This window comes from Augochlora pura, chromosome 5, assembly GCF_028453695.1.
Source record: "Augochlora pura isolate Apur16 chromosome 5, APUR_v2.2.1, whole genome shotgun sequence".
NCBI classification, from domain to species: Eukaryota; Metazoa; Arthropoda; class Insecta; order Hymenoptera; family Halictidae; genus Augochlora; species Augochlora pura.
Window position 1 is genome coordinate 19,023,352 of NC_135776.1, and position 26,529 is coordinate 19,049,880.

A 26,529-nucleotide genomic window follows, 5' to 3' on the forward strand; every position below is an offset into this window, starting at 1 on the left:
AAAGGAAATCGGTTTATAAATCTCTCCCTGAATGGATCGGCTCCTTTTTTTTCCTATCGCCGGGTCATTTAAGTTAATCAACGCGCGGATAAGTGAGACAAAGGCGAAAGGAGGGGGGACAGGGCAGGGCGGGAGAATTATTATCCGCGGGGGAGGGAAGTTTCAGAGCGTATTTATTGCTTTCGTTTCTTTCTCGCCTCTCGTACCCCCCCTCCCCCCCCCCGTTCGTAATGAGCCGGCAATTTTTCAAAGCCCGAACCCCCGCGACCTTATGATCGCATACGCGTTACGTCAAATTAAAGAGCAACAGGTGTCTCGGCCTGATCATTGGATGTGCTCCGCGTTAAAATAGTAGCGACGCGGATATGAAGACCGTCGCGCGGCTTTATTCATTCAATCAAAAGTGAGCATTACCGGCGTTAAAGGGCGGGGGGAGGGGGGGGGGGGGGAGGGGGGGGGGGGGGGGGGGGGGTTAGGGGGAGGGGAGGGAGAGATTGCTTCGGAGACTTCGGATCGATGCGGCTGTGTTGGAGCGATATCGATTGGCGCGGCGTATCGATTCGACGATAATCGAAGCCGGGGAATTTTATTGATGTTCTGCCGGTTTTTACGGGGACGCCGCTTTTTAATGCGACGTTTATTTTGTTCTATAATATTGTTATTATTCTTTATTAACGGGCTAGTAAGACCCTTTTGTGTTAGATAGAGGGATTACCGGCATTTTAATCAAATTTCACGATAACTAGAACGATATGACGAAGAATGGTGAACGATGTTAATACAACATTTGGTATTATGTTATATTAATTAATTTAAGAGCAAAGTCCTTGCGTTTCGCTGGACTCGGTAATTTTCAGTGCGACAAACATGGCTCCGAATTTAAATGATCATAGCGACTGGGGTAAGTGAAATTTAAAATCGAGTACAGTGTCTCGAAGTAGAAGCTTTAAGCTTCAATTTAGAGCAAAAGTCATGATCCTGCGATGATTTTTCGCAGAGTTGTCTTCGATTAAAGTTGACCTATTTCTCTGCAAAACTTGACAGTTTTGGATATAAAGAACATTGCTGCGCATTTATATAGTCACAGCATTGACAACGAAACAAACTTAAAGTTAAGATGCACCATCTTAACCTAGAAGATCGAAGCTTTAATTTAAAATAAACATCGTCGTCTTACAATAATTTTTCGCAAAATTATCGACGCTCAAAGTTAGCCAATTTGCATCCAACATTTTTCTATATTAAAATCATTTCGATCGTAATTATAATATTTCAAATACTACGAAAAATTATGGTAACTAGAACACTAACGTAAATTAAAACGTGTCGAGACTATTTTGAAAATTACATTCGTGTTTCGATAATCGCAAGTGAACTATAAAGCAAGTGTACACAAACTATTCAAAGACGGTAGCGTGAATTAATTTGTAAAGTTAATAAATGATGGATGCTGTGGAGTATCACTTTCTCGAGTTTTATGTTACGTAAAAGTTTCATCGCAGGGTGGTGATGGTGGTGGTGGTGGTGGTCCGAGGGGTTATTTAGGTCACACCCCTTATAAGTTTGATTCACGCTAGAACTGTTGTATCCGTCAATGCAACGGGTTCCAAATTCTTTAATTCACAATTATCGCGATTGTAAAGCCTCATCTTCGAAGATCTTGTTTAATTAAAATTTCCATATATATAATAAATATTACTAACAATATCAATAAATTCACCTATTCTTAATTATAAAGAAATAATGTACACATAGATATTAACCTAAATTTCTGACATTTTTGTTTTACTTTAATTCGAAAAAATGTTCAAATAAGTCAAATACTCTTTGTACTCTAATTATTATAAAAAATTGGCATTTTGCAGAAAAGCATCTTTTAAAATACTACAAATATTTTAATACAGATCAACCCCTCGCTAGTCATAGAGATTTTTATTAATATCGCGTCAAGTATAAATGTCATTCCGTTCTTTTATGACATAACCTGACATATTTTTCCTTCTTGCGTCCAAGAAATTGTTACAACAGAAAAAGGTGCTCATCCTTGTAACTAAAATAAGAAAATAGTACAACAACGGATTAAATCGTATGTATATCCAGGTCTTGGACAAGGAGAAAAATATTTACCGATGATTTCTACCTTAAACAATTAAATAATTTGTTGACAATTTCGAAAGCGGAGTAAGCCGTTCGATATAATATTTAGAAGCTGCAGACTCTTCAAACAGTCTAGCAGAGCGAACTTTATGGAACTTCATCCCACCGCCGGATCAATTTCAAAGTGTACAGGGGTTAATAGGGGGGCGAGGGGGAAGGGAGAAAGCCCGGAATTGATGATATCTTCTAACGATCGAAAAGGCTAAGGGGTAGGTCTCGTGGTCGACCTTTTTAAATAAAAAGTCACGTACACGTGTGGACCGCGGCGCGCAGGGCGTCCCATTACACCTTACGACCTCAAGCATCCTGGGCAAGGACGTCTCCTCGCTGCGAGAGACGACGCCTAATACGTCACCGACGAAGCGGCCCGGCAAACGTCACGAGGACGGCCACCGGCGTGACGTCAGTGGCGTGGCTAAACTCGATTAGATTCGCGCGCGGCGGCTTATTTTCCGCCTACGCGTTTCGCTCGCGAAATGCTGCCGCATCCGACCATGGTGACGCCAAACGGCGGCAGGTTTCGACGCGAAAATTAACGCGAACCCTTTGACACTTGACCCCACCCTTTTGTATCAATGGAGAATTGAAGTAGGTCGCGGGGCATCGACGGTGTTGAAAATTACTTTTTCAATTTCGCGATAACCAATCGCGTCAACGCGATATTGTTGGGCTGGTACATAAATTGGTGCCGTAACGTGTTTATACATTTCTACGAAGTTTTACGGTATCGTCAAAGAAGTTAATGCTGGCGCGGTTACACAATGTATTAAATTCGCAATTTCAAAGATATAGCGAATTTAATAGGATTTTGGTTAGATTTATTAAAAAGAAAATAAATTCAAGTATTGGGGAGCTGAAACATTATTTTCAAATTGTTAACATAATAAAGAAATTCAATTTTACCCAAGCGAACTGGGGACGCGGATTACCTTCTCGTGTCACACAGATATTAACCCTTTGCACTCGAAGCCATTTTAAGGTTAGATCCAAAACTGCTATTTTGACCAGCAGTAGTTATAGTACTTAGTATAATGTATGCCTGTGAGATTGAATCTTGTGACTCGTAAAACTATTACGCTTTTAACAAAAGGGTCTTTAATAGTGTCAACATTATTTTGTTAATTATATAACAATTTTCATTGGCGCTTCAGAGGCGCCGCTCGAGTGCAAATGATTAAGGGTGCTTTCATAAAGATCACACGCAACTGTTGCGTAAGTACACTTAGCGCTTTTCTCCAGACTGCGAAAAATATTCAGGATCATCGATAACCTAAAATCATTATCTTCGAATTCCACGACGGATTCGACGTTACTTAGTAGAACAGAAGAGGGGATGCCGCTAAAAGAATTGCCACGAATTTTTCAAAAGGCCTACTGCTTTATTCCGTTGAAACATCGCGTTTTCCTCACAGAAGTCAGTACACAGAAGTTTGTCAGGTTATGTCAGGTTATGTTTTCGGAATACCGTCCGCCTAGAAAATTGTGACGCGAACGTCGCCGCTTCCGTTCGCAACGTCGCGCCGTTGCGCAAACGGGATCGTGTGAAGCGTGTTCGGAAAATGAACTATTATTACGAGCACGGTCTACGTTTTGATCGTGAGTTACAATGTCTGCATGCTTTCGGTGCCGCCGAAAGGACGACGGGACACCTTGAGGTCGTGGCATGCGCCACGGATAGGCCACGGCACGGCCACCGTGTGTGCATGCATACACGCGTGCGTGCATACCTGTATTGCACGGTGCGCGCAGCCCGCGGTGCAGAGGGGGGCGGGCGGGCGGGTGTGCGCAAGTGAACAAGGAAAACGTGGAAGGGTCGGAGGGGACGCGGAAGAGAGAGAGAGAGAGAAAGAAAGATATATACAGAGAGCGAGAGATGGAAAGAGAGGGAGATAGATAGATAGTTAGATAGACAGATAGACAGAGACACAGCGACCCCGAGAGAGCAAGAGAAAAAGAGAGAGAGAGAGAGAGGGAGCACGAACCAAAAAGAAAGAGAGTAAAAGGTGAACGATAAAAGGTAGTGGGAGAAATGAAGAGAGGATGAGTACGACGGAAAAGAAACAGAGAAAAAGAAAGGGGTATAGAGAGAGGAAGAAAGCGCGAGAGAGGGACTGGGAGAGCGGGATAATAAGAGAAAAGGAAACGAGGGGGGAACTGGAATGAAGAGAAGAAAGGCAGAAAACGACGAGTTTATAAAGGAGGCGGGTGAGAGAGAGAGAGAGAGAGAGAGAGAGAGAAAGGAGGACCGAGAAAGAAATGTACCAAGGGAACGGGTGGGTAGACGGAGATGGGAGCAAAAGGCAAAAAGAGAGGAAGAAACGAGAGAAAGAGTTCCTTGCGATGGCAAGGCGTTCAGTGTTGCAGGCAGCGGTGGCATAAATCGGTCGAAGGGAAAACTTTTTGGGCGCGGAGTTACCCAGTCAGTATCTTCGGCCGCGTATATGTACATACGTGCACATATGTGTATGCGGTTTTATCTGGCGGTACTCGGGGATGTTGCGGGTTGATTTATCGCCTGTCGTTGCCATGGAAACCTCGGCGTGACCGGCTTGCGCGACACCCTCATATCCGAGTCGACTCTCTGCTTTACCCTCTCCCTCCCCTCCGCCCTCTCTCTCTCTTTCTCTCTCTATCTCTGTCTCTCTTGTTCGCTCTCTCTGTCTCCTTCGCTCCGGCATCATTCTCTCGCTCTCTCCGTCTCTATCTCTCTATCTGTCTCTCCTTCCCCTGGCTCCTCTTGTTCATCGCTCTCTCAACGGGTATACTCTCATTCGTATCCTCTCTCGCTCGACGATCAGTCCGTTTCTGTCTGGTTTACTCCTCGCATGCATATCTGTACGAGCTATCTTCCTCGATTATCCGCCCTCTTCGTCTACTCTTCTCCGTCTCTTGCCATCTCTTCCTCTCTTTCCGCCGTGCCTATGGTTTTTCTCCTTCCCCCCGGAATATGTATATTCCGAACTGTGTGTCCCTCCTTATTGCATTCCTGCTCTATTTGTCTTTACACCGTATCACCGTCCCTGTTGTCCCGCACGCCGCCGTCTCCGTCCATTCTTGCTTGTTTCTCACCTTCCGTCTCCGGCCGCGTTTCCCCCCCTCTCGCTCGCTCCGTAGCCTCTTCCCCGCTCGCTATCTCTGTTCCGCCGTCTTCCTTTCCCCCCAAGCCCCTCCCTGCGGAGGCCGCAGAGAGCGTCGTTCATTTATCTCCCTCTCGTCGTCGTCTCCTTTCTTTTTCCATTCCACTTTGTAGCCTCCCTCTTTCCGCCTCGTTCTACCACCGTCTCTACGTGTCTCTCATACCCCGGCAGCGCGTCTTTCTCCTTTCTTTGTTCCTCCTTTTCTCCCTAGCGAACCGATGGCTTCGGTTCACCCACGCCTCGACAACCCCACTCCCCTCCTACGTCGTCGTTCTCCACCGCCGTCGACTTCGCCTTCTCCACCTCTTCCTGCTCCTCTCGCCTCATCTCATCCTTCTCCCTCGGCCTCTAACCTCCCCGACCGCCCTTTTCCGTGCTCCTTCCTCACGTATACACCACCGTCTCGCTCCCTCCATCCATCCTTCCTTCCCTCCCTCCCTTCCTCCCTCCTCCGACCACTTAACCGACCGACCGACCGACCAACCACCCATCCACCTACCTACCTACCTACCGGCTCACCACCCACCTACCACCCTTCCTATACCACCCACTCTCATCTTCCCTTCGATATGCACCCCACGCTACTATCAGCTTCTACTCCCACGCGCGAGCTTGAAACCCCCCAGAGGAACGTCAAGGAGGCGACTACCGGAGGAGTTCTCTGCAAAGAACGAGAACTCCGCCACCTCCCTCCCCGTCCGACCCCCCCTCGCGTCGTACGCCTCTTCTCCTGGCCTCTAACAGCCCCTAGCCGCTCTCGCTCTCCTCCAACCTTCGCCGCGCACTCCGCCAATCGAGTGTCGACTGGCTGCTCCGGCTTGGTGCACGTTTGCGCTGCTGCACTGCCTTGATCGTTCTGCACGATCTAGATAAAGAGCGTTATCTAACCGTGTGGCTAATTAACTGACTCTTCCCTCTCTCTCTCTCTCTCTCTCTCTCTCTCTCTCTCTCTTTATCTACCATTCTTATTTTACTCACTTTTCCTTATTTTTTCGCCGCTGTCATCTAGTTATCGGCTCCAGTTGATTTCTCTCTTTGATTCCACGTGCAACCTATGTTGAGCTGGTGTCCTCATCTGAACTGGGCTGCATTGGTTGCTACGTCAGGTTATGTACCCTTTGGTCGAGGTATAACAGTCAATCAAAAGGTGCAGAGATCTGATGGATTGGTTCGATGGAATATCACTTCGTCGTATCAAACTGCAACATTCGGAGTTTGTTAAATAATGCCTGGTATTTATATTTTTAATGACGGGATCACTTATGGTCTTTTTGTCGATCTGTTATCGGCAGAGCGTCCTCGAAGACTCTTAATAAGTTCGAATTTTTACGCACGTGGAAAGTCAAAGAAATTGTTTGTAAAATGTTAGGTTATGTCAAGTACAGTGTGTGTATTTTTGCTGGAAATACTGATATTATAACCTTATGTATAGTGACATACGTTTTGTTATCGACGGTAGATAACGCTAGCTATTCAGCGCGATGCAATTATTGTTTCGTCCTTGGCACGTCGGATAAAAGAGTGGAAACGCTCGGGTTTATGGATTTCCAGTTTCACCAGGAATTCAGGATTCGTTGCGAACACTGAAAAGTTCAGCTGCAAATGTCGATCCACGGTAGTCCTGTTCTATCCAACCGCGACGCGAACACAAGCCAGTGCGTGACCGAAGGAGGATCGATTGGCATATGCGGGCCCAATTAGAGATTCAACGGTGAATTACGAAACCTTGCCACCCACCCCTTCCCCCATGATTAAATTGCTTTTCTTGAAAGACGAGTTTCATAACGAGTTCAATTACTTTCACGGATATAACATTCTCCGCGGCTAGTTGGCATGTTCGAGCGCGGTACAAAACACTTAATTGCCGTGTCCAGGAATTTCCGCAATGACAATCTTTCCTGTCGTTAACAAGTTCTGAAATTAATTTGTAGAAACCTATGGTGATCTTGTTTCTCTCATTTACATTTTTCCTGAAACTCTTGAATTTTTTGTACTTCATCTCCATTTGCTCGTTAGTTAAGTCTTGTGAAAAATTATTATTTTTACGAATTACGAATCTTCCAAATGATTACTTTTAAAAATCACTATTAAAAATATCATGCGACAGTTATACTGCATTATCGACGTTTGGTAAAGAAACAATACAGAAAATAATTCTTCTATAAACCGTTTTCATAATTAATTACTCTTTCAGTTTGATAAAATAAAGATTTTGAATAGACTTGTGTTTCGAGTTAAAAAGTAAAAAATAATGGTTATGGTTAATAGATTCTGTTTTAAATCTTTGTCAGAGGTTTGACTCGTTATTATACAAAGAGAAGATACTTTTGAAATTATTTTAGCTTAAATGCAGTAAATGTAAAGTTCGCTGCAATTTCTATATATTTTGATGTAATTATTCGGATGAAAGAAAATTGAAGCATTTTGTCGGTAAGGAAGTAACGCGACACGAAACACCATAACTTGTTATGTTAATTTGTATCATGCCCAATCTTATCGACACTACTTTATTTAGGGGGTGTATACCACTTTGATCCTATATTAAGGTTATGGTGTCATATATCGTGAAATTCATCTCAGCGGTGATGAAAACGTCAGATAAGAAAAGTAGACATTAAAATAGTTTAAACAGGAATTAAATAGTTTCTAGAGCATGGTTCTAGATTAAAAAACAAGCCATAAATATGGAATCATATTTTTCCACCTTTGGCCCCTTTTTTAAGAAGAGCACGTTGTTACCTAGAAGTAGATCCGGCCATGATCAGACATGTCAGCATCCCAAATTTATTTTCTTCGAAAACAAAAGGCTATTCGTGATCGAAATAATAGAACAATATTGTAGAATAAAGAATAGAATAATAGAATAAAAAATAGAATAATAGAATAAACAGTCGAATAATAAAATAGAAACTCATTATCACAGACGCATAGATAATAAATTGTTTAAAGAAACGACAACAACCATTACACTTCTGTGGAGCTTACAGAGTGCGATCTAAGAAGAGTTACACGAGACGCTGGTCCGGCATTGTGTTCCAAGAGCGAAAGAAGAATTGCGGCATAATTGGACCATGAGGAAAATAATTGTAATAGAAGGGCTATAGGGGGGGGGGGGGGGGGGGGCAGTGAAAAGAAACACAAGTGCACAAGGGGCGTTGGACCAACGCGAACACAGAATATTCCCGAGGTTTCGTTGTCGGTCTCATTGTTATCGACCCGTTGGTATTCCCTGGCGTCATTGGTAGCGCGATCACGTGGTGTCTATCGCCTTCCAACCAGTCAGCTCTCTCGTACAATGCACACCATTGACGTAACATTAAGCAGTCCTGCGTGAAAGGTCATAGGCGCAACTCGAACATAATTGATGGCCTATATGCGTTTTCGAATCCTTTTGTCGGTTTTCAATGTTGGACTGAAATTATTTTAAAGACTCTCGTCGCTGCTATCTGTTGGGTTGGCAGATAAGTAATCGCGGAATCGCTTTCAAATGATATGTAATGATCATAAATTAATCCCTTAAGCGGCCATATTTATTATGAGTATATAGATTACGACTGTACTTTGAAATAATAGTGTAAAATTGATTATTTTATCTCTGAAAATAATTACATATAAAGACGCGTTAGTATAGTAACGTTCAAGGGGTTAGAAGTATCTTTAATATAAATGTACATACACGCATTTATTAAACAATAGTATAAAGACCATTAAAATATTTCTGAAATTATAGGTGTAATTTTATGTAAATAAAAACTGTGATGTTTGATTAGTTTTCACCATTAATATTAAAAATCCTCATTCCTAGCATTGTTTTTATATAACTATATTCATTTAACATTCAGCGCTTCGAAATAGCCTTGAAATATTTTTGCAATTATAGGTATAATTTAACATAACTAATACTAATAATTTGAATAATAATATACAAATATGAATCAATTATTTATATGTTTAAAATATGTATTTCCACTACAAATCGTCCAACCGTTCGAACAACCAGATAACGTGAATTTTCTTCGGACAATTCAATTACGTAAGACAATGGTCGGCCATCCAGAGCTATGCACAGATGCGAACCGGGTTGCATATAATTAGGCACTGCATGGAAAATAGAGCGTTGCCCGTGCTTTTGATATGATAATTAACAACGTGACCACAGGGTTTCGGCTGTACGGACATAAATGCAATAAATACCGATCGTACCTCGTCGCTAGAGCTTCTGTGACGCGCACAGCATGTTCATCGTTGACATAATTTTTCTCTCTATTCTTCGGTCACGTTCGGAAATCTAATTTGTACGAAGGCTAAAGACAATCGATGCCACCGGACTTGCTAATGGAGTTTATGGGACAGAAGTTTTGAAGTGGGGAAGAAAAGGTATTTAATTAAATCGTTGCAGTTGCGCGTATCTCGAAATTTTTTGCAGTTGTTGTGTTTTATATATTGTTCATGTTCAAAGGTGGTGGTTGAAACATAATCGCCCATGAAAATCATCGAGTAGATTGTCTTATTAGACGATGCATGGGTTAGATTAAAGTTCTGGAGAGATGTATAAATATTAGTATAATATAATATTAATATAAATATTGTTAATATAAATGGTACGAATTTATTCACCAATAAATGCTTCCTCGGGCTTACATGGAATACCCGGGGGATATTAATATAAATATAATATAATTATTATATAAATATTAATATAAATGTTCTGTCTAGTAATTAATTACTTAAAAGTGCAATGAACATTAACATTAAAACTGTTAAAAATCAAATAAGATTTAACACGATTACTATCAGTCGTGTGTAGCAAATAGTTTCGATATAGTCAAGATTTAATACAGCAAAACGTGTTTAGTTCAAAACGTATCGAGTCAGCTTTCTTTAACGAAAATATACTTTATTTATGAATCAACGAAATATTCATTGACCCATATGGAATCTCATTACCGTAATACGATAATAAACCGTGGAACTCCTCAGGTCGTTGAACGGTCGGGTCAGATAGTCATAAATACGAGATGTATATCGGTTTCATTAAAAATTCACAGAGAATTATTTTCCATGCCGAATTGAAAAGTATACTTGTGCTATTTCGTACTGTGCGAACCGCGTCTCGCGTCTTTTAAACCGCGTATTTTCCTCAGAAATAATTCCGTGAAAAATCCTAAAAGTCGCTCATTTTTATTTTATATTTTAAAACAATAAATTATGTCTAAGAGAGTAATGTTAGGAAAAAGATGTTTTAAGAAAGGTTGTTTGGTACAGAGGGTTGCACTGTGTGATGCAAGTATATTATCTGTTACCATGAGGGTGATTTCTAAACCAATTAATTTTTTCATATAGAATACTATATTTTTGTCTATATTGTGTGATAAAGCGTTTCAAGGTGGATTGAACTATATTTAATTATTAACCTTATATGCAAAAGACGAAGTAGACACTCTGTATAGCTTTTTAATATAATACATTTCAAAATTACCGAATTAAAAATATAAAAATATAAACAAATGAATTTTTAAAAGATTGATATTGTTCTCGCCGTGTCAGCCATTTTGCATTTGAGCACGGTATTAGCATACAGCGCAACAAATGTGTGTCACCGAGGTTCGAAGAATTGAAAGTAAAAAAAAAATAGCGAATAGTCAGCGTTCGAATTTTTTTAGTAGTTCATGGTCTCGGATGTTTGTATATAAGCTGAGAGAGAATTTTCTTGGACGTGCTGTTTGTGTCAGTAAGCTTTCCGAGACCGTGTACATCATGTCGTACTTCACCAGATGGATTGCTTTATTGATATTGATCGGTGCTGTTTGGTCACAGGTTAGATTATTCACATTACATTGTTATACTTTAGTGTGAAAAATGCTCCAATAACACTATTCAACTCCTATATTGCGTTTCGATAAATAGTAAAAAAACTATTATCGATTTTGACGAATCGATATAAAATTCTTTCTTAACTAATTCAATTTTATAAAACAGTCTTCACATTTTGTAGGATTGATCCATTAATGTTAATTAAAAACTGTTCTATGTAGAAACGAATTGTTATTTAACGAAACACGTTGTAATATTTTACGACGGCGATGTTCAAATAATTTTTAAAAATAGTATAAGATACTTCTTGATTGAATATGTTAACAAATTTAATTCACATACCTGTATCCCGTTGTAGTACGACAACAGAGGATCGTCTTCGCAACAAGCAAGATTCGGCGGGACTTTGTTGCAACCTTTCCGGGAACAATTTTGCGACACCTTCTGCAAGCATCTTAGTAGATTTCTATTCCTCCAGAACATTGGTTGTTGTATAAACTGTTTTGACTTGTGGAAGCCTGTTGAACCACCCAGCAAGAAACCTGAAAACAAGCCCGAAAACAAGCCTGAACAAATGCCTGGACTAATGTCTGGACAAATGTCTGGACAAATGCCTGCACAAATGTCTGGACAAATGCCTGCACAAATGCCTGCACAAATGTCTGGACAAATGCCTGCACAAATGTCTGGACAAATGCCTGCACAAATGTCTGGACAAATGCCTCCATAAATGGCAATGTTCAGTGGTGGCAGTGGTGTGACGCCCTAAAGTGGGAAATGAATAATACGGTGTAATAAATAACATTTTAATACATCTTTTAATATGTCAAAAAAAGATTAATTTTAATTTATCAAAAGACAATTCAAAGATATCTTAATACAAGGCTAAACTAGTTTCTTAATTAGTGATTGTGTAGGAATCGTTTAATTATAATACAGTCAAATTGTGCAACTAACAGCTAAGAGAAATATAAATTTTCTTAGGGCTAAAAATAAACTAACACGACTTGACATGTAAATGCTTTAATAGAGATTTAACAATATGTATTGCTAAATAAATTGTGCTCCTAAATATTTGAAGTTATTTTATGTATGTTGTATTATTTTATTTATTGTACTCTATATCTTGGAGAAATGAGATCTATTGACCTGTCATGTTCGCTGACATAAAAGTCGAATTTATATATATATCGAATTTAACATACGAATACCGGTAGAATCCAGAAGATTCCGAAGAAGCCCGTAAGATTTAGGAATGTTTCAGTGGTTCGATAAAACAGCTAAAAGTTCGCAATTTTCTTAAGATCTATCCGTTCCAGCGGCTTCCTGAATAATTTCAAGCCTCATCCGACGATGGCTCCGGAGTTGGAACGTATCAGGGACACGCGAAGGGAAACGGGGCTTTAAATATAGCCACGTGTCAGACTAGACGAAAATTTGAAAATATTTCATCGTTTCTATCTTAGCCTGTTCGCTGGAATATTCTCATGTCTCGCCCTTATTCGTTCGCCTGTAATATTCAGCGCCTCTTACAGGATCCGCGGGCTATTAATGTTGTTGTTTAACCATCCTTCATGCGAGACCACGGAGCCGGTTCGAGAATAGGTGGAAAATTTTTGCAGCTTTCGTGTCTGACGGCTTTATAAATTCGGTATTTTGCAAATGATTTTCCCTAGCATGGATAATAATTAATTTAGGAAAATGTTAACTAAAATATTATAATTATTTTAAATATGTAAAAATCGTTATAAATATTATTACTCGGGCGAAGGCACTTTCTTCCTCGTGGAATCCAAATATAAAATAAACATCTTAACCTCAAAATAAAGGTTACAAAATTTAAATAAGCCACAGTAGTGTATATTTTTCTGGTTACCTGACTTCCATGAACGGAAATTGTTGAATAGAAGTATCACAAGACGTGGTATAAGAACAGTCTTTCGTATCGCAGAATCTGTCTTATCGACTAGATATTGCTGTATAGAATTTATATTGACATTATTCGAATGATAGCAATGTTAAATATATTTAAGCTCATGGATATGTCAAATCGTATATTTACAGAATTGTTATGTACCATAAACATATCGTACACCATGTACAATGTGTTAATTAATTCTAAATTGTATAAGCTCACAGTTAAAATAAAGTATATAAAATACCTGAATTTTACTAATCGATCCACATTCGCGTATTATTATTCATTTTGACTGAGAAACCATAGACTTAGGATCCGTATAGATATTGTACCTTATGGGCTTTTCTTATCATGGCTCTATGGCGGTCTCTAGAATTCTCTCTTACCATTTCGTGTCGCGATCAACGTTACTGACAGTTCGCGACAAAAAGGCGCGTTAGCATGAAGCGAATATTCTGTATATTTCATTTTTGCTATACCAGTGCCGAACACTGGTGCATTTGTGCTGAAATATTTAAATCTGAGAGAACTTTTATGAAATACCAGTTCTCCATGCTGTAGTTAGATGTCGTCACTGTTTCCGTCTGAGACGCTTAAAATTCATTGCAGATCACTTGCAATAAATTAACAATACATTGCGTACTAATCAGTTAATATATTTTTCTGTCATATGTTCGTGAGATTCGAAGACAAATTATTATTATCATATTGAGTTCGATTTTACCGATAACTCATTTTATTAGCAAGAATCGAGGATCTATGCTTCATTTTCGCTAATGTTTCCGACCATTTTTTGTATTGTAAGACTGAATACAGGAATATAATTAATCGTTTTCTATGAAACAGTTTTTATAATTACAAAAGTTTGAAAATGAAGAATTACAAATCGGCCATTTTGACTAGCTTCGTAAGTGCAGCGTTAACGTAAGTCAAATTCCGGTGTTATACATTTGTAATGGAATTGAAGTCAGTAATAGATTAACTATTATTTATTTTTAACTATAAATTAATTTTAATCTAGAATCTAAAATATAAATATTGCGATAATTAATGCGGCAATTAATTTAGGACTTTGCCAGCTCATTGAGCTCTACAGAAAAAACAAATATATCTGAAACAAGTACATTGAAAAATATATTGAAAAATCAAAAACTACGATTGTAAATTGTTATCCTAACCTCGGTTCTACTTTCGTCAAGAAAGGACCACCGCTCGAGCGCACAGTTTTCGCGATCCCCGAGCCCCCTCGGTCGCCGAAACTATGAAAGTAGACAATCGACGCATCCACGCGAAAAAAAGACCTTGCTCCCGTTGTGAAAGTAATGTCGGGGCAGCCTATTACGAGAAGCATATGTCCTCTCACTTTCTGCATACGTGCGTACAATGAGCTGCACGGCGAATTACATCAAACGAGTATTAATACCGTAAAAGGCAGCGCGGATTAATTGCCAACGAAAGCCGGAGCGCGGAGACGCCGATAAATCGCCCGATCGAGGAATCTCTTTTCCAGCGCAATACCTTTTGTGTTCGATGATCTCCTTCAGGCGATCTTATGTATTCTTCTATGTCGTGTTGGTATAACGTATCCACTGTCACCAGAGTCTATATTCGTATGTGAATATTTGTATCAAAGAATTTAAAGTGATAAAGCAATTTGAAAATTATTGTACTGTATAAAAATAATTAATTAATTATAGTTATTAATATCTGAACCGTTACTATTATTCATCTGTTACTGGTTAACACTGTTAATTTTCCCTTCTGGAAAAAATACTGGGGGTCCCGAAAGTCACTTACAATGGAGGGGTCCCTGGTGTAATTTGAAGCAACTTTTTCCTCAACAAAATTATGATTCGTCGCTTCGTTTACGAGTTCATAACGAAAAACAATGACCAATGAAATGCAAGATCAAGTCAAGTCTTAAGAAAGACACTAGTTAGATGCCAAGGTCCTAGAAGTTAGGTCAGGGTTCTAGGATTTCAGTTCAATCTTATATCCGGGATTAAATCGTCGAATCTTTCTATTTGAAGGTTATACACATTTTTTGGCTGTACTTACATTTTATCAATGTCCAAAACTATAGCACTTGTTGCAAACTCCCCGGCTCTCAAATTATCGAATTCATATTTATCAGTTTTAAATTAATTCACTTAAAAATTCTTAGTAATTCTTATTTTTTAATTTTGCAATTCTGAACTGATCTAATTTAATTTTCTTTATACTGAATGTTTCGAATTCGTGTCTGCGAACCTTGAGTCGATTCTATAACACTTGAGTCGAATACCTTTCTCTTTGCTCCGGACTTTTTTACGTTTGTATCTTTAAATCAGTTATTTCTTGTGATTATTAACGGCAATGACTCACATAGCGTTTGGACATTCTCGCGCGGCAGAAGAAACATTTTCAGTCGGATTTCTTTTTAAGAAGTTGAAATAATTAATTTCAACTTAATCTGACATAACCTTCTCGGATAGCGTACAAGTTGTTTTTAAAGTTGTTCTGTTTTAAGAGATGATTAAATACGAACGTGGGTCACTATGTTAGACACGCAACAGTGCACTAATTAATGTGTAACGTTACAATAATTATATAATGATATTTAAGCGACGCAGTTCTTTTTACACAATCTATTATACAATAATACGGTGGCAAGTGCAGGTTACGTAATAAATTGTAAGTGTCATTTTTTAGAAGTCAGTTACAATTGTTAGTTGTTTGTATCGTACTTTTTAAAAGTTAATTATAATTGTTGGTTGCTTGTACTGTAATTTTTTTAAGAACATTGACATTGACCTTAGAAAACTATAGCTATAAATACTTGAGGGAAAAATATTGTGCAAAGATTTAGACGAATTTAGATATAGTTAGTGTGAAGTACATAACTATATTTAAATATGTATTTAAAAGAAGAAACGCTCTTTAAAATCGAAAATACGTGAAATTTTTATCCAAGCAGTTTACGAACATAAAAATATTAAAGGCATACAATTTAAAAGAGATTTCAAGATAACAAAGTTATCGATACCCTGACTTCTAACTTTCTAACGCAGTTTCACTTCGGCAATGTTCTAGATTCCGTGATAACATAAAAATCTCTCGAACACTGTGGAGACCTCTCTTTATGCTGTTAATAATGAAACGGAAAAGGAATTTCTATAACAAGCCTTGCGTTTCTGTTGGTAGCCGATCGTGGAACGGACTCGAGAAAGACAAACTTGGCGCGGTCGTAAGCTTGTGTCGAAGCCGACTGCGTGGGAGAATAGAAATGACCGGCCCATTATTACTTGGATGGAACATCTAGCAGATCTAAATGTAAGTCGACGAAATCGTATATTATAAAAATGTTGTCGATGTTAATGCTCGAACTATACCACGAATAAGGCACTGAGCATCGTTGATTAATTCTACGACACACGATAAATACTTTAATAAATTAAAGCCATAAATTAATGCATGGAACATAACCTGGTGAACTGTGAGTAATATTATTTACATTATTATTTTACATTGTAATTACTAACAAATGTTTATGAACATTTTAAATATGAACTGAATATCTTAAATATCTCGCTCGTCATTGGTAAATTGAATAATTTCGATATTTGGCATAATCGAAGGGAGCAACGGTGATTGTAACTGGATATTAAAAATACTTTCGATTAGGTTGGACTATTAATATCGCATGTTGCGTTGATTGTGGAAGCTAGTTTCTCGAATTTCTTCGTAGAAACCGTTATCACAAGATGCGGATACAACACAATACGGTTCACGAAGGTTAAAATTGTGTCCGAACGATCCGAGTGACTGGCCAACCGCCAACAGGACATCGAACAACGGCTATAACAGGATATAGTGATGCAGGATATACAGGCTAGACTAGTTTTGCTGTGAATCACGCGGCGAGGTATGCAAAAGAATGAAAGTTCCGTCACGTCCTGGTCATAAACCCTGCTCTTCGGATAAAGTGTATCGCCGAACATATTTGTTACCACGTTACGAAAATTTATAGTTTAGTTGATATCGCTAATTACGAGTTTATTTAATTTAAATCGAAAATTTAGATTTTTATGAAATATGGCATTTTTATTCGACGAAGACTCGAGATTAGATGAAATTAAGTATATTTAAGAAAGTATTAAAAGCTTTGAATTATTTTATACATTTTTAGACATTTTAGACATTTTAGACATTTCTTTTTGCAGTGACCACAAGAGGCATGAAACTAGACCAACCTGTAGAAAAATCTAAATTTCTTATGGCATATCGTCACGTTCTTGCGCGCCGTAGATCACAATAAACTTCGATCCACACAGCAGCCATTAATAAAAATTAATTATTGAAAAATATGCCTATCGACAATGCTAACCGAAGATTAACGAACGAACAGGTACACGACACAGTCGATAAACCCTCGCATATAAATGTTTACGATTCGCCGAGTTCGCTCAGATTAATTGAATCCCGCTTAATTTCATGCACGATACCATTCATTGTTCTTCGGAACTTTCTCTTCGGCGCTCGGTTCTCAGGGAGGAGACGCGAAAATGAGAGGTTATCGGCGCATTGATCGATAACAATTCGAATAGCTCATTTGTCTCCGGAAAGTAAATCTTCGCCGGCGGTTCGGCTAAGATGCTGGAAGGCAGCGACGCTGGTATAATATATACACATGCCTGAAACGTGAGTGATAGATCGACGGCTATGAAACGAGAGAGGAAGAACAAGAAGGATACGAGGGTAAGAGAGACAAAGGGAGGGTAAAATAGACGCGGACGAGAGAGAGAGAGAAGGAATCTTTAATACACGTACTCTGGTTGCGTATTCTGACCCAGTTTTCTTCCGAACTGAGTACTCACTCCCGAGATTCCCAGGCTCTGTGTCCGCCATCACGCAAAACGCATTTTTTTTTGTAAATAACTCTGTGTTAACCCCTTGACGTACCGTTTTCTTCACAGTCGCCGGGATTAGGAATTTTTCAATTGACGCGATTTCTTAGAAGGGGCAGAACATTAATGTTTATTCGTGCCTGAATTTATTCGAATAACGTCGATATTTAATTATTTGTTATTCGTAATTTCCATCACTTTATAAGTAATTTGTTAGTAGGGTTAATAAGTAATTTGCTCGAACTGAAATTTTGCGCATCGTCGATATGCGGACCATGCTTCAAAATAATATGTCGCACCATAGAGTTCCATTATCGAGGTATGTATGTATTCAGCATCTCGTTGGTGAATTTGTATTTCCAACTGCAACAAAATAATAAATCATTTTTATTATATATTTAATTAGGCTCTAGCTCGGTCATAAAAATAGAAAAATCAGAAAGTGCCTGGCATTTATAACAAAATTTGTTCTTAATTTCATTTTTATCATAAAAACAGTAGTATTAAGGAAAGTAGTATTGGTTCATTAAACTGGATCTAAATTGATTAGATCTCATAGAATGATTCATATAGCACCATTACCCAGGTCTTTTACAAAGACCTTACTTAATTAATAATACTCTTCTTTACTTAATTTTTTATATTAACTAAAACGAAGCAATAAATCGTCACTAGACCTTGCCTAGACACAGCTCAAATACTCACAATTATTTAAAGTAGTTGTTATAAATTTTTCCAGGCAAGAGAATGCTACCCATAAATGAAATTGACAAAACGACCTCGTTACACCTGATACAAATGCATCTCGTGCAGTCGGCAACATTATTTTCCGCCCATTTGCATCGAGTCGCGAAAGCTATAATCGCATCGAACGACGCCTTGATTTTGCAAATTAATTTTTATTAAGGACCTCGATGCTCGCGCCGAGCGATATGGACGAGTGGTTTTACGAACGTTGTCAGAACAATTTCTTATATTCACGTCATGGTGACGTCATACAGATTGAAAACGGAAACAGGTACGCTGTAAGGTTTGTCGGTCCGCTAAAAATTAATTTGAAGTGCTAAGGAGGAAGATAAGAGACACGATATGAGTAATTACCGTCGACACTGACATCGCGAAGACAGCTTAATGCATTCGTGAATATCATTTATTTCGGTAGTAACTTTCTTCGTTACCGCGTTATTTTAAATGTTACGCGTCGCGGTTGCGAAACGCGAACTAACCTAGGTCTTAGATTCTATGATTACATATTAAACAATTTTAGAAATTACTTATTTCATTGTAATATTTTTTATATTTTTTTTTTATATTTTAAATATATTTATTAATTATAAATATTAAATATATTTATAGTATTAATATGTAGCATAGCAATTGATTGATTGTACTATCTTCTAATAACATTATTTATAAGAACGTTAATAACAAGCATATCTTAAGTGGGCGGAAAAGAGTTTTTAATTAATAAGCATCGAGAATTCATTGAAATGCCATTTTTCTTATGTTACATTGGTAAATTAAGTAGATTTGCTTTTTCAAGCGACATTGTGTTCCTTTTTACGCGCATAAACTGTACTTTCAATCGAAACGCGGGCAATTAAAATCGTACAGGGAGCGAGGGATTCATTTAAATTACGCAAGATGAAATACCGCAAAACGTCGATTGTCACTCGTTGCGCCCACAAATTACACGCTTTAATTCACCGATCGCCGCGAGTGGGTGAAACCGAAACTGCTCAATTACTTTAATGCCGAATCAATTACAATAAACGGGGGCCCTCGCAAAGGACAAAAAGGAGTACATCATAATGTACGATAATTCGACGAATTATCTCTGACGCAACCGGGTGCCACTAATTATTACCAACAAAAAATGCCGCGATATCGACTCGACCCATATGGGAAAATACGTTTAAACTTATCACAATTTCTCTGCAAATATTTAACCCCTTAACGCCCAATAATTTTCATCGAATTATCCGAAAACTCTGAATTAATTACGAAATTTCTTTTTTATAGGAACAGCTCTATCGAATTAAACAGCATCAAATCGTTGCCAAGTAGAAGAAAATATAAAAACGCTACCACCCTATTATTCTCCGCGACTGTGAAGGGGAACAGACGAAAAGATCTGTTCGGCTCGCCGTATAAAGAATCGATCCCCCGTGTGTCTACGACCTCTTTCGCGCGCGCGCGAACGCAATAGAGTAGCGTCCGTACACCTGTACGAGTGTCGAGGGGAAAACACGATTCTCCCATGGAAGCGGTATAGATCTTCTCTTTCTCTCTTTCTCTCCCTTGCTCTCCCGGGACAGCGTCGAGATGCAAGGATTGCGCAGAACGCATGTGACTTAGCATCATGTGATTTAGCGAAAGTCGATCCTCGGCGCGCGCGCACGAGCCAGGATGCGGCTGTTCGAGCAGCTGCGATCAGGGTCGGTCGGTCGCCACACTCTCCACTAAATCAGACACCGACCAGAGAGATCTGTGATCGGATTCGACGCCGGCGCATACGTCGAATTAGCGAAAACCATTTGTACCGGCGATTGTCGACGCGTCCTCGAACGCGCGCCACCCCTCGCGAATGATAGCGGATCGGTATAAAATGATTTTTCTAGCCGACACTCGATACCGTGTCGCTATTGGGTCATTTCACGTTCTCCTTGATTCAGATTGCTTTTTCCCGCCGTCGCGCATCCCTACTCTTCTCTCGTCGACTGTTGAATCAGCGACCCTAAAAATTCGAATATATTGATGTAATTTATGCGAAACTCGTAGGCTCCTTGGCAAATGATCACGCGGCCGGAGTCTTTTCTGCTTTACAGTTTAATTGATGACGGTGATCCGTTATAACCGCGTTTCGCTGGAAATAAATGATGCATCGAATTAATTGGAGACGTGGACTGATCGCAGGAACGGACGAGGCTGCGACGTGTGGACTGTCTCTGTCTTTATAAAAATTATTTGCATTAATAGCGAAAACAAATTTTCTTCCCTCGAGTATTTTCATGGATTGATCGTCGCTTCAAAAAATTCTACGAAACTAGAGTTTACTCATTTATTCCATGTGATCCAGCGGGAAACATTTATTGTTAAATAAATTACTAGTATATTTTTAACGTCACCGTTTCATTTTTGGCATAAATGTATAGAATCCAGAGTAACGGGTGGTGAAACACCGGCCACGCGAATGATTATTAAATGTAGTATGAAAATAAAGTAAACGTCTATGTTAATGAGAGCAACGGCCTTCTAACTGTATCTAGGAGGCGCCTTTTCAATGCAGCTTTAGGTATTTGAAATCATGCGCGGCACTCATTAAAGCGGTACACTTTATAACGTAGACTTCCAACTGCCTATTGCATATTCTGTTCGGACCACTGACCATAAATTCTTTTATAGTTAATGGAATTACAAAAAAATTCTTTGACAAACTTATTCAAGCATATATTGTTATAGAAATCGTACCAAATTTTAGGTAATTTAATTTTGGTATTCTCATAAAACAATATACATAAGTCGCGTTTGGTAGCTCCGTACGTGCATAGTATTATCATTTAGGGAGATTCCTGAGATTAGATAGATACCTGAGGTAATTTCAAACAACTTTTTTCTTTACAAAAATTTTCTCTGAGGCATCGTTAACGAGAAATTAAGGAAAAACGTTGACCAATGAGAAGCGAATGGATTTCGTATTCGCCTCTTATTGGTCAACCTTTTTCCTTAATAACTCGTCAACGCTACGTCAGAGAAAATTGTTGCAAAGGAAAAAGTTGCTTGAAATGTCCTCACGAAATATCCTATCCAGTTTGCTCGACAATTTTCGGCACACACTGTAGAAATATAGAATTTGCCGTGTATTAGTATACCGTGGCGCTAGAAACGTGCATAAATCTCATCGCGTGACGCAACCCGGCTATTTATTTTCCATCAATGTATTTATGTAATATATGTATAACGCGGACATTGGGAATACCGGCGCGCACGTTCTCAGAGAACTTACACGCGGAAATCTGTAGAAAACGCAGGCGTTCGCCTCCTAACATGCGCCACCTTTTAACCGTATCCATTCACTAGGAGGAAAATGTCGAATAGGAAGAAAATTCTTCGCGTCTGGGAAATGTCCGACGATGGTTGTGGGTGAAATATGTTCCGAGTTTACTGGGAAATTACAATGTGGAGTCTGATACGTGGCAAAAACTATTTTTGCATTCGAATCTCGTATAAAAAATCAGTGCTCGTTTCCGCATTCGGGATTATTATTTGCTATCTAATAAATAATAAGGAACAATTACGCAAATGAAGCGTTTGGCAACGTTGCCCAACAACAATGTTTTAATATCGTTGGTACGTCATGTATAACTAACGCTCCATTATTGTGTTACACGGAGAATATTGTAACGCTTTTACGAACCAATCATTGCGTCCCGCGGATTGCACTGATAGAGACATAATTGATGTAGAAATTGTATCGCGAAACCGTTCTTTCCTCCTCCGCGTTTTCTCGATCCGGCTACTCTCTGCCGGAGCGTATCCTTTCCCTTTGCATTCGCTGCTTCCTGCCTCAACAACGTCTTACATGTCCATTCAGAGATGTATTAGAACAAATGCGTTTTCCGACTCGTAAATAGTTCGCGGTAAGCAGCACCGTGTTCGAGTGATAATTACAGGTAGTAACGAACGAAAGATTAACCCCTCGCCGTACCATTTTCTTCAGAGTTATGTCCATATTTAATAATTTATTACCAGTAATTTCCATCGCGAGTCGGACTCGTCACGGCAAAGGGTTAAGATGAAAATTACAGAAAGAGAGATTGGTACATTGTTAGAATTAACACAACATATAAATATTCTGTGATGTAATTGCAGGTAATACGCTTTGGGACAATTTTTCAAAAATTCCGGACAAATGAACGACAACCCGTTCTAGAGGGTCACTCGACCGCCTTTCTGTCGGCGAAATTATTGCCGCCGGTGTTGCCGTTTGTACAGTTCACGCGACGTTCGACAGTGAAGAACGATCCGTGTCAAAATCCACGGCTGGGTCGAAAAACGAAAAGAAAAGATATAGTCAAATTAAGGAGAATGAAAGGTATGCAAATACAATCGAGAGCAATCTTTATTTTGGCGTATTCGCGTGGCGCAACTTTCACTTGACGGGCCGCGCGAACCGTCACGTGCAACTTCGCCGGTGAGCGGCCGAAACAAAGTGGCAAAGCGATTTTACGGGCACCTTGTGCCCCGCAGTCTTACACTGTTAACTATTTCGTGGTATAATTAATTTACCGTAACAGTATTTCAACTCATTGTGTAATTATACTTTAGTTACTATGATCACGAATTTTTTAGCTTTCTACAAAAGAAACCGTGGTGGGGGGTTATAAGTTTATAATAGCATAAGAATTTTTCATTATTTTTATATTGAATATTATATTAATAACGCAGTGTTAATTATTTTTTTCAGATTTCTATTTCTTGTATATTATTTTTGGTGCAACTCGATTTTTATAATTCGATTAAGTACTAATAAATATTGCTGGGTTAGATTTATGCATCAAAAGAATTTCATTAAATTATCATTGCTTCTCCTTTCCAAAATATAAATTCTTTAAAATGTACAATTCGAATGCGCAATGTTGTTAAAAAAATATATTATAGTAATGTTCACTTAATACTTATTAAAAACGACATGTCGAAAGTATTAAATCGCTAAATAAAATCCTTGGTAGCTGCGTAAGGTGCGAAAGTAATTACAGTAATAAACTTAGTCTATTTTTGATAAAAATGTGACCAGTTGCCCCGAGAATGATCAATCATCATTAGCAGGTGGTGTCCGAAGCCGGCGATTCGGCCGAAAAGCTTGGACAATGAGCACGCGATCCGCGACAGCGAGAAGAAACCAGAGAAGGCCGGGACACACATTATTCGGGTCAGATTCGCGGAGAATGCCAAGGTTTCGCCCTCTCCCGTTTCTTCGCGCCTCCGTCCCGGTAAGTGCATTTCTTTTTCTGCATATTACGGTGCTGCGACGACGGCGGCTTGTGTACAGGCCTACGTTCGTCCCGGCGCGACGCCCGATTGAGTTTCGGTGTGTCTATACTCAGGTTTTCGCAACGGGTGGGCGTAAACCCCGGGGTAAAAGAATGGCACACGAGTCTTATATAACAATACGCGGCCTTATCGGTTACTACACGACCGTAACGTGTCTCAATAAAATCGATACACCCCCCGGATCGCGTTCTCTTTACGTATAACGGGCTTGTGTAGTGTGGCGATCGAATCGTCGATCTTAGGGTGACTTGTCATTATGTTCTATAAATTATCAAAATTATCTATACTAATTTTTATGCAAGTTTAATAAATATGCAAAGATGCAGAGTTAGCTTATGTCGAATTAATTCAAAAATATAAATGAGCTGCATTGTTCCATGCATTCTTTAATTGGTCTCTTAAAAAGTAATTTTAAAGACAGCCTCAGTAAAATCTTTATAACAAATCAGAATTAAGACATTAAACTGTAAAACATTAAACAACCTAATTATACCTTGAACTTTTTATTGCAGCTTTGTTTAAACAAGGGAGGGGGTGAGAATGACGATATAATTTCGAATTTCTTAACACCTCGCCGTTAATTAATCAAAAGAAACAGCTGCGAGTCTGAAATAAATGTCGCGTTACATTTTATTTTCATTATACGCTAACCGTATCGCGTGAAACACATTTATTATAAATTCGACCAATCCTTAATTTTCTGTACACGAAAGAAGTGTGATCATGTTCTCCGAACACGAAAGAAGTGTTATTCATGTTTTCTGTACACGAAAGAAGTGTGATCGTGTTTCCCGATATTTTATCAACACGCATAAACTAGTCGAAAGACGATGCATCGCTGTTTATTCTTCGATAAAAACGACTGCGTTCCAGCTCATTTAATTTATGCGACCGGCGAATTTAATTTATGCGGCGATGCTCCGATCGCGCTCGCAATACTTTCGAACTGTTTTCCGTCGAAATTCCAGTGCATGTCTCGCCGCGTTTAATCTGTTAATATTATAATAAATATATTCGGTTCAGCTGGTGGACGTTTGGGAGCTCGTTAGTTCGATCGCGCTGGTACGTCGCGAGCATGTAATTATGCCATTAAGGGAGACAAAATGAAGATCGTTGAAAGACGAAACATTGAATAATCCCTGCGACGTTTGCAATTTTGTGTGTGTCGATGGAGACGTTTCGTAATAAAATATTGTGCGAAAATTGTTAAGTATATACTGTACATCTAATACGTAGATTATAATAAACATTTTATAATTTTTTGGATAAGCACCGTTTTTAATTAGTGCAAAGATAATTTAGTTGAAATAATTCTCAAACGAAGTTTGATATTTGCTATTTACTATAAGTAGTAAATTAAATTACATTAAATTAAAATTAAATTGAATTCAGTAAGAAAATAGCACCGATCGATTGTTTCCGAAAAGAAGCAAGCATCGCGAGCACGATTTTTATAATAAAATGAAGCCTTGAAGGAAAGGCAGCGTCAAAATTGATTCGCCTAATCGAATAAACTTATATTTTTCAGGCAAAAGAATTTTTCTTCTTACTTTGAATCCGCGATTACTCGGTCGCCGACCGAATAATTTCGGCGACGAGAGTCGATTCGAGGGTGTCGCAAGAAACCGAATTCCCAGGCGTTCGAGGATCGGAGATGACCACAGGCACATTATCCGTGTATCAGCGCGTGATAAACTGGAACATAATCTCTTTGTATCTACACGGCTACCGTACAATGAAATATGCATCATATTATGGCGAGATTTATGCCGAGTTAACTCCGTCTTCTCTCATTCATGTGTTCGGCCCCGCGCGTGCACGTGCGCCGTCAGGTGCTTACCCGACGTGTATGTAAATACATTTAATGTTAATACAAACGTTGCGTTAAAGTAAACGCGTCATTTATCGCGCGGTCGGAATATTTGTCTTCCGTGGAAATACTTTCGCCGGATAACTGCGGCGGATCGCCGCGGTATTTCATTGCGGTTGGACGTAGACTTAACCCTTTGCACTCGAGTGGTGACTCTGAGGCACCACTAAAATTATTCTACTACGTTGCAAAATAATTTTTGTAACGATAAGGTTTATCTTAAATTATCAATAAATGTTGTATATCATAAAAATTCATTTTGTTAAATAGAATGGAAATACCGCGAACCAGAAATATTATTTCAGATTTACAGTTCAAATGGTAACAATTAAAGCAAAAACTATATATCTTATTTATACATAATCACGCGACTGTAATCCCATAAATGGTTGTTAATTACTACTAAGCAGATGCGAGATTAAAAGGTCGAATTAAAAAAATATCTCTCTAACATTTATGGCCTACGGACACTATAATATCTGACGAAGCGCACAGCAGTTAATATACTTAAACGTAAGCAAAATGTGGCACCTTCGCCTGCTTTTTATTTTTCGGGATCTGTTACAGCGGATCGATACCGTTTGTAAGTGACTTGCCAGATGCTCAGGCACGCGTGCAATTGCATTCGGTTGGGCCGGTTGCAGTGCCGCGTGCGCGTGTGTATACACGTACATGAATATATACGATCACACG

At 39.0% G+C, this 26,529-nt stretch overlaps 2 protein-coding genes across 2 annotated transcripts in view; both read left to right on the plus strand.

The window, feature by feature from the left end:
• The first annotated feature begins 11,051 nt into the window (after positions 1 to 11,051).
• LOC144470072 (uncharacterized) lies at positions 11,052 to 11,838 on the plus strand. The gene is made up of 2 exons (XM_078180879.1): positions 11,052 to 11,111; positions 11,467 to 11,838. Exons 1-2 carry the CDS (start codon positions 11,052 to 11,054, stop codon positions 11,836 to 11,838), a joined length of 432 nt encoding a protein of 143 aa, XP_078037005.1.
• Positions 11,839 to 18,187: 6,349 nt separating this feature from the next.
• Positions 18,188 to 26,529, plus strand: part of Cysu (peroxidase homolog) — a 52,474-nt gene continuing 44,132 nt past the window's right edge. The window contains exon 1 of the mRNA XM_078180882.1: positions 18,188 to 18,231. Coding sequence (XP_078037008.1) covers positions 18,188 to 18,231 — 44 coding nt within the window. The remainder of the gene's footprint in view (positions 18,232 to 26,529) is intronic.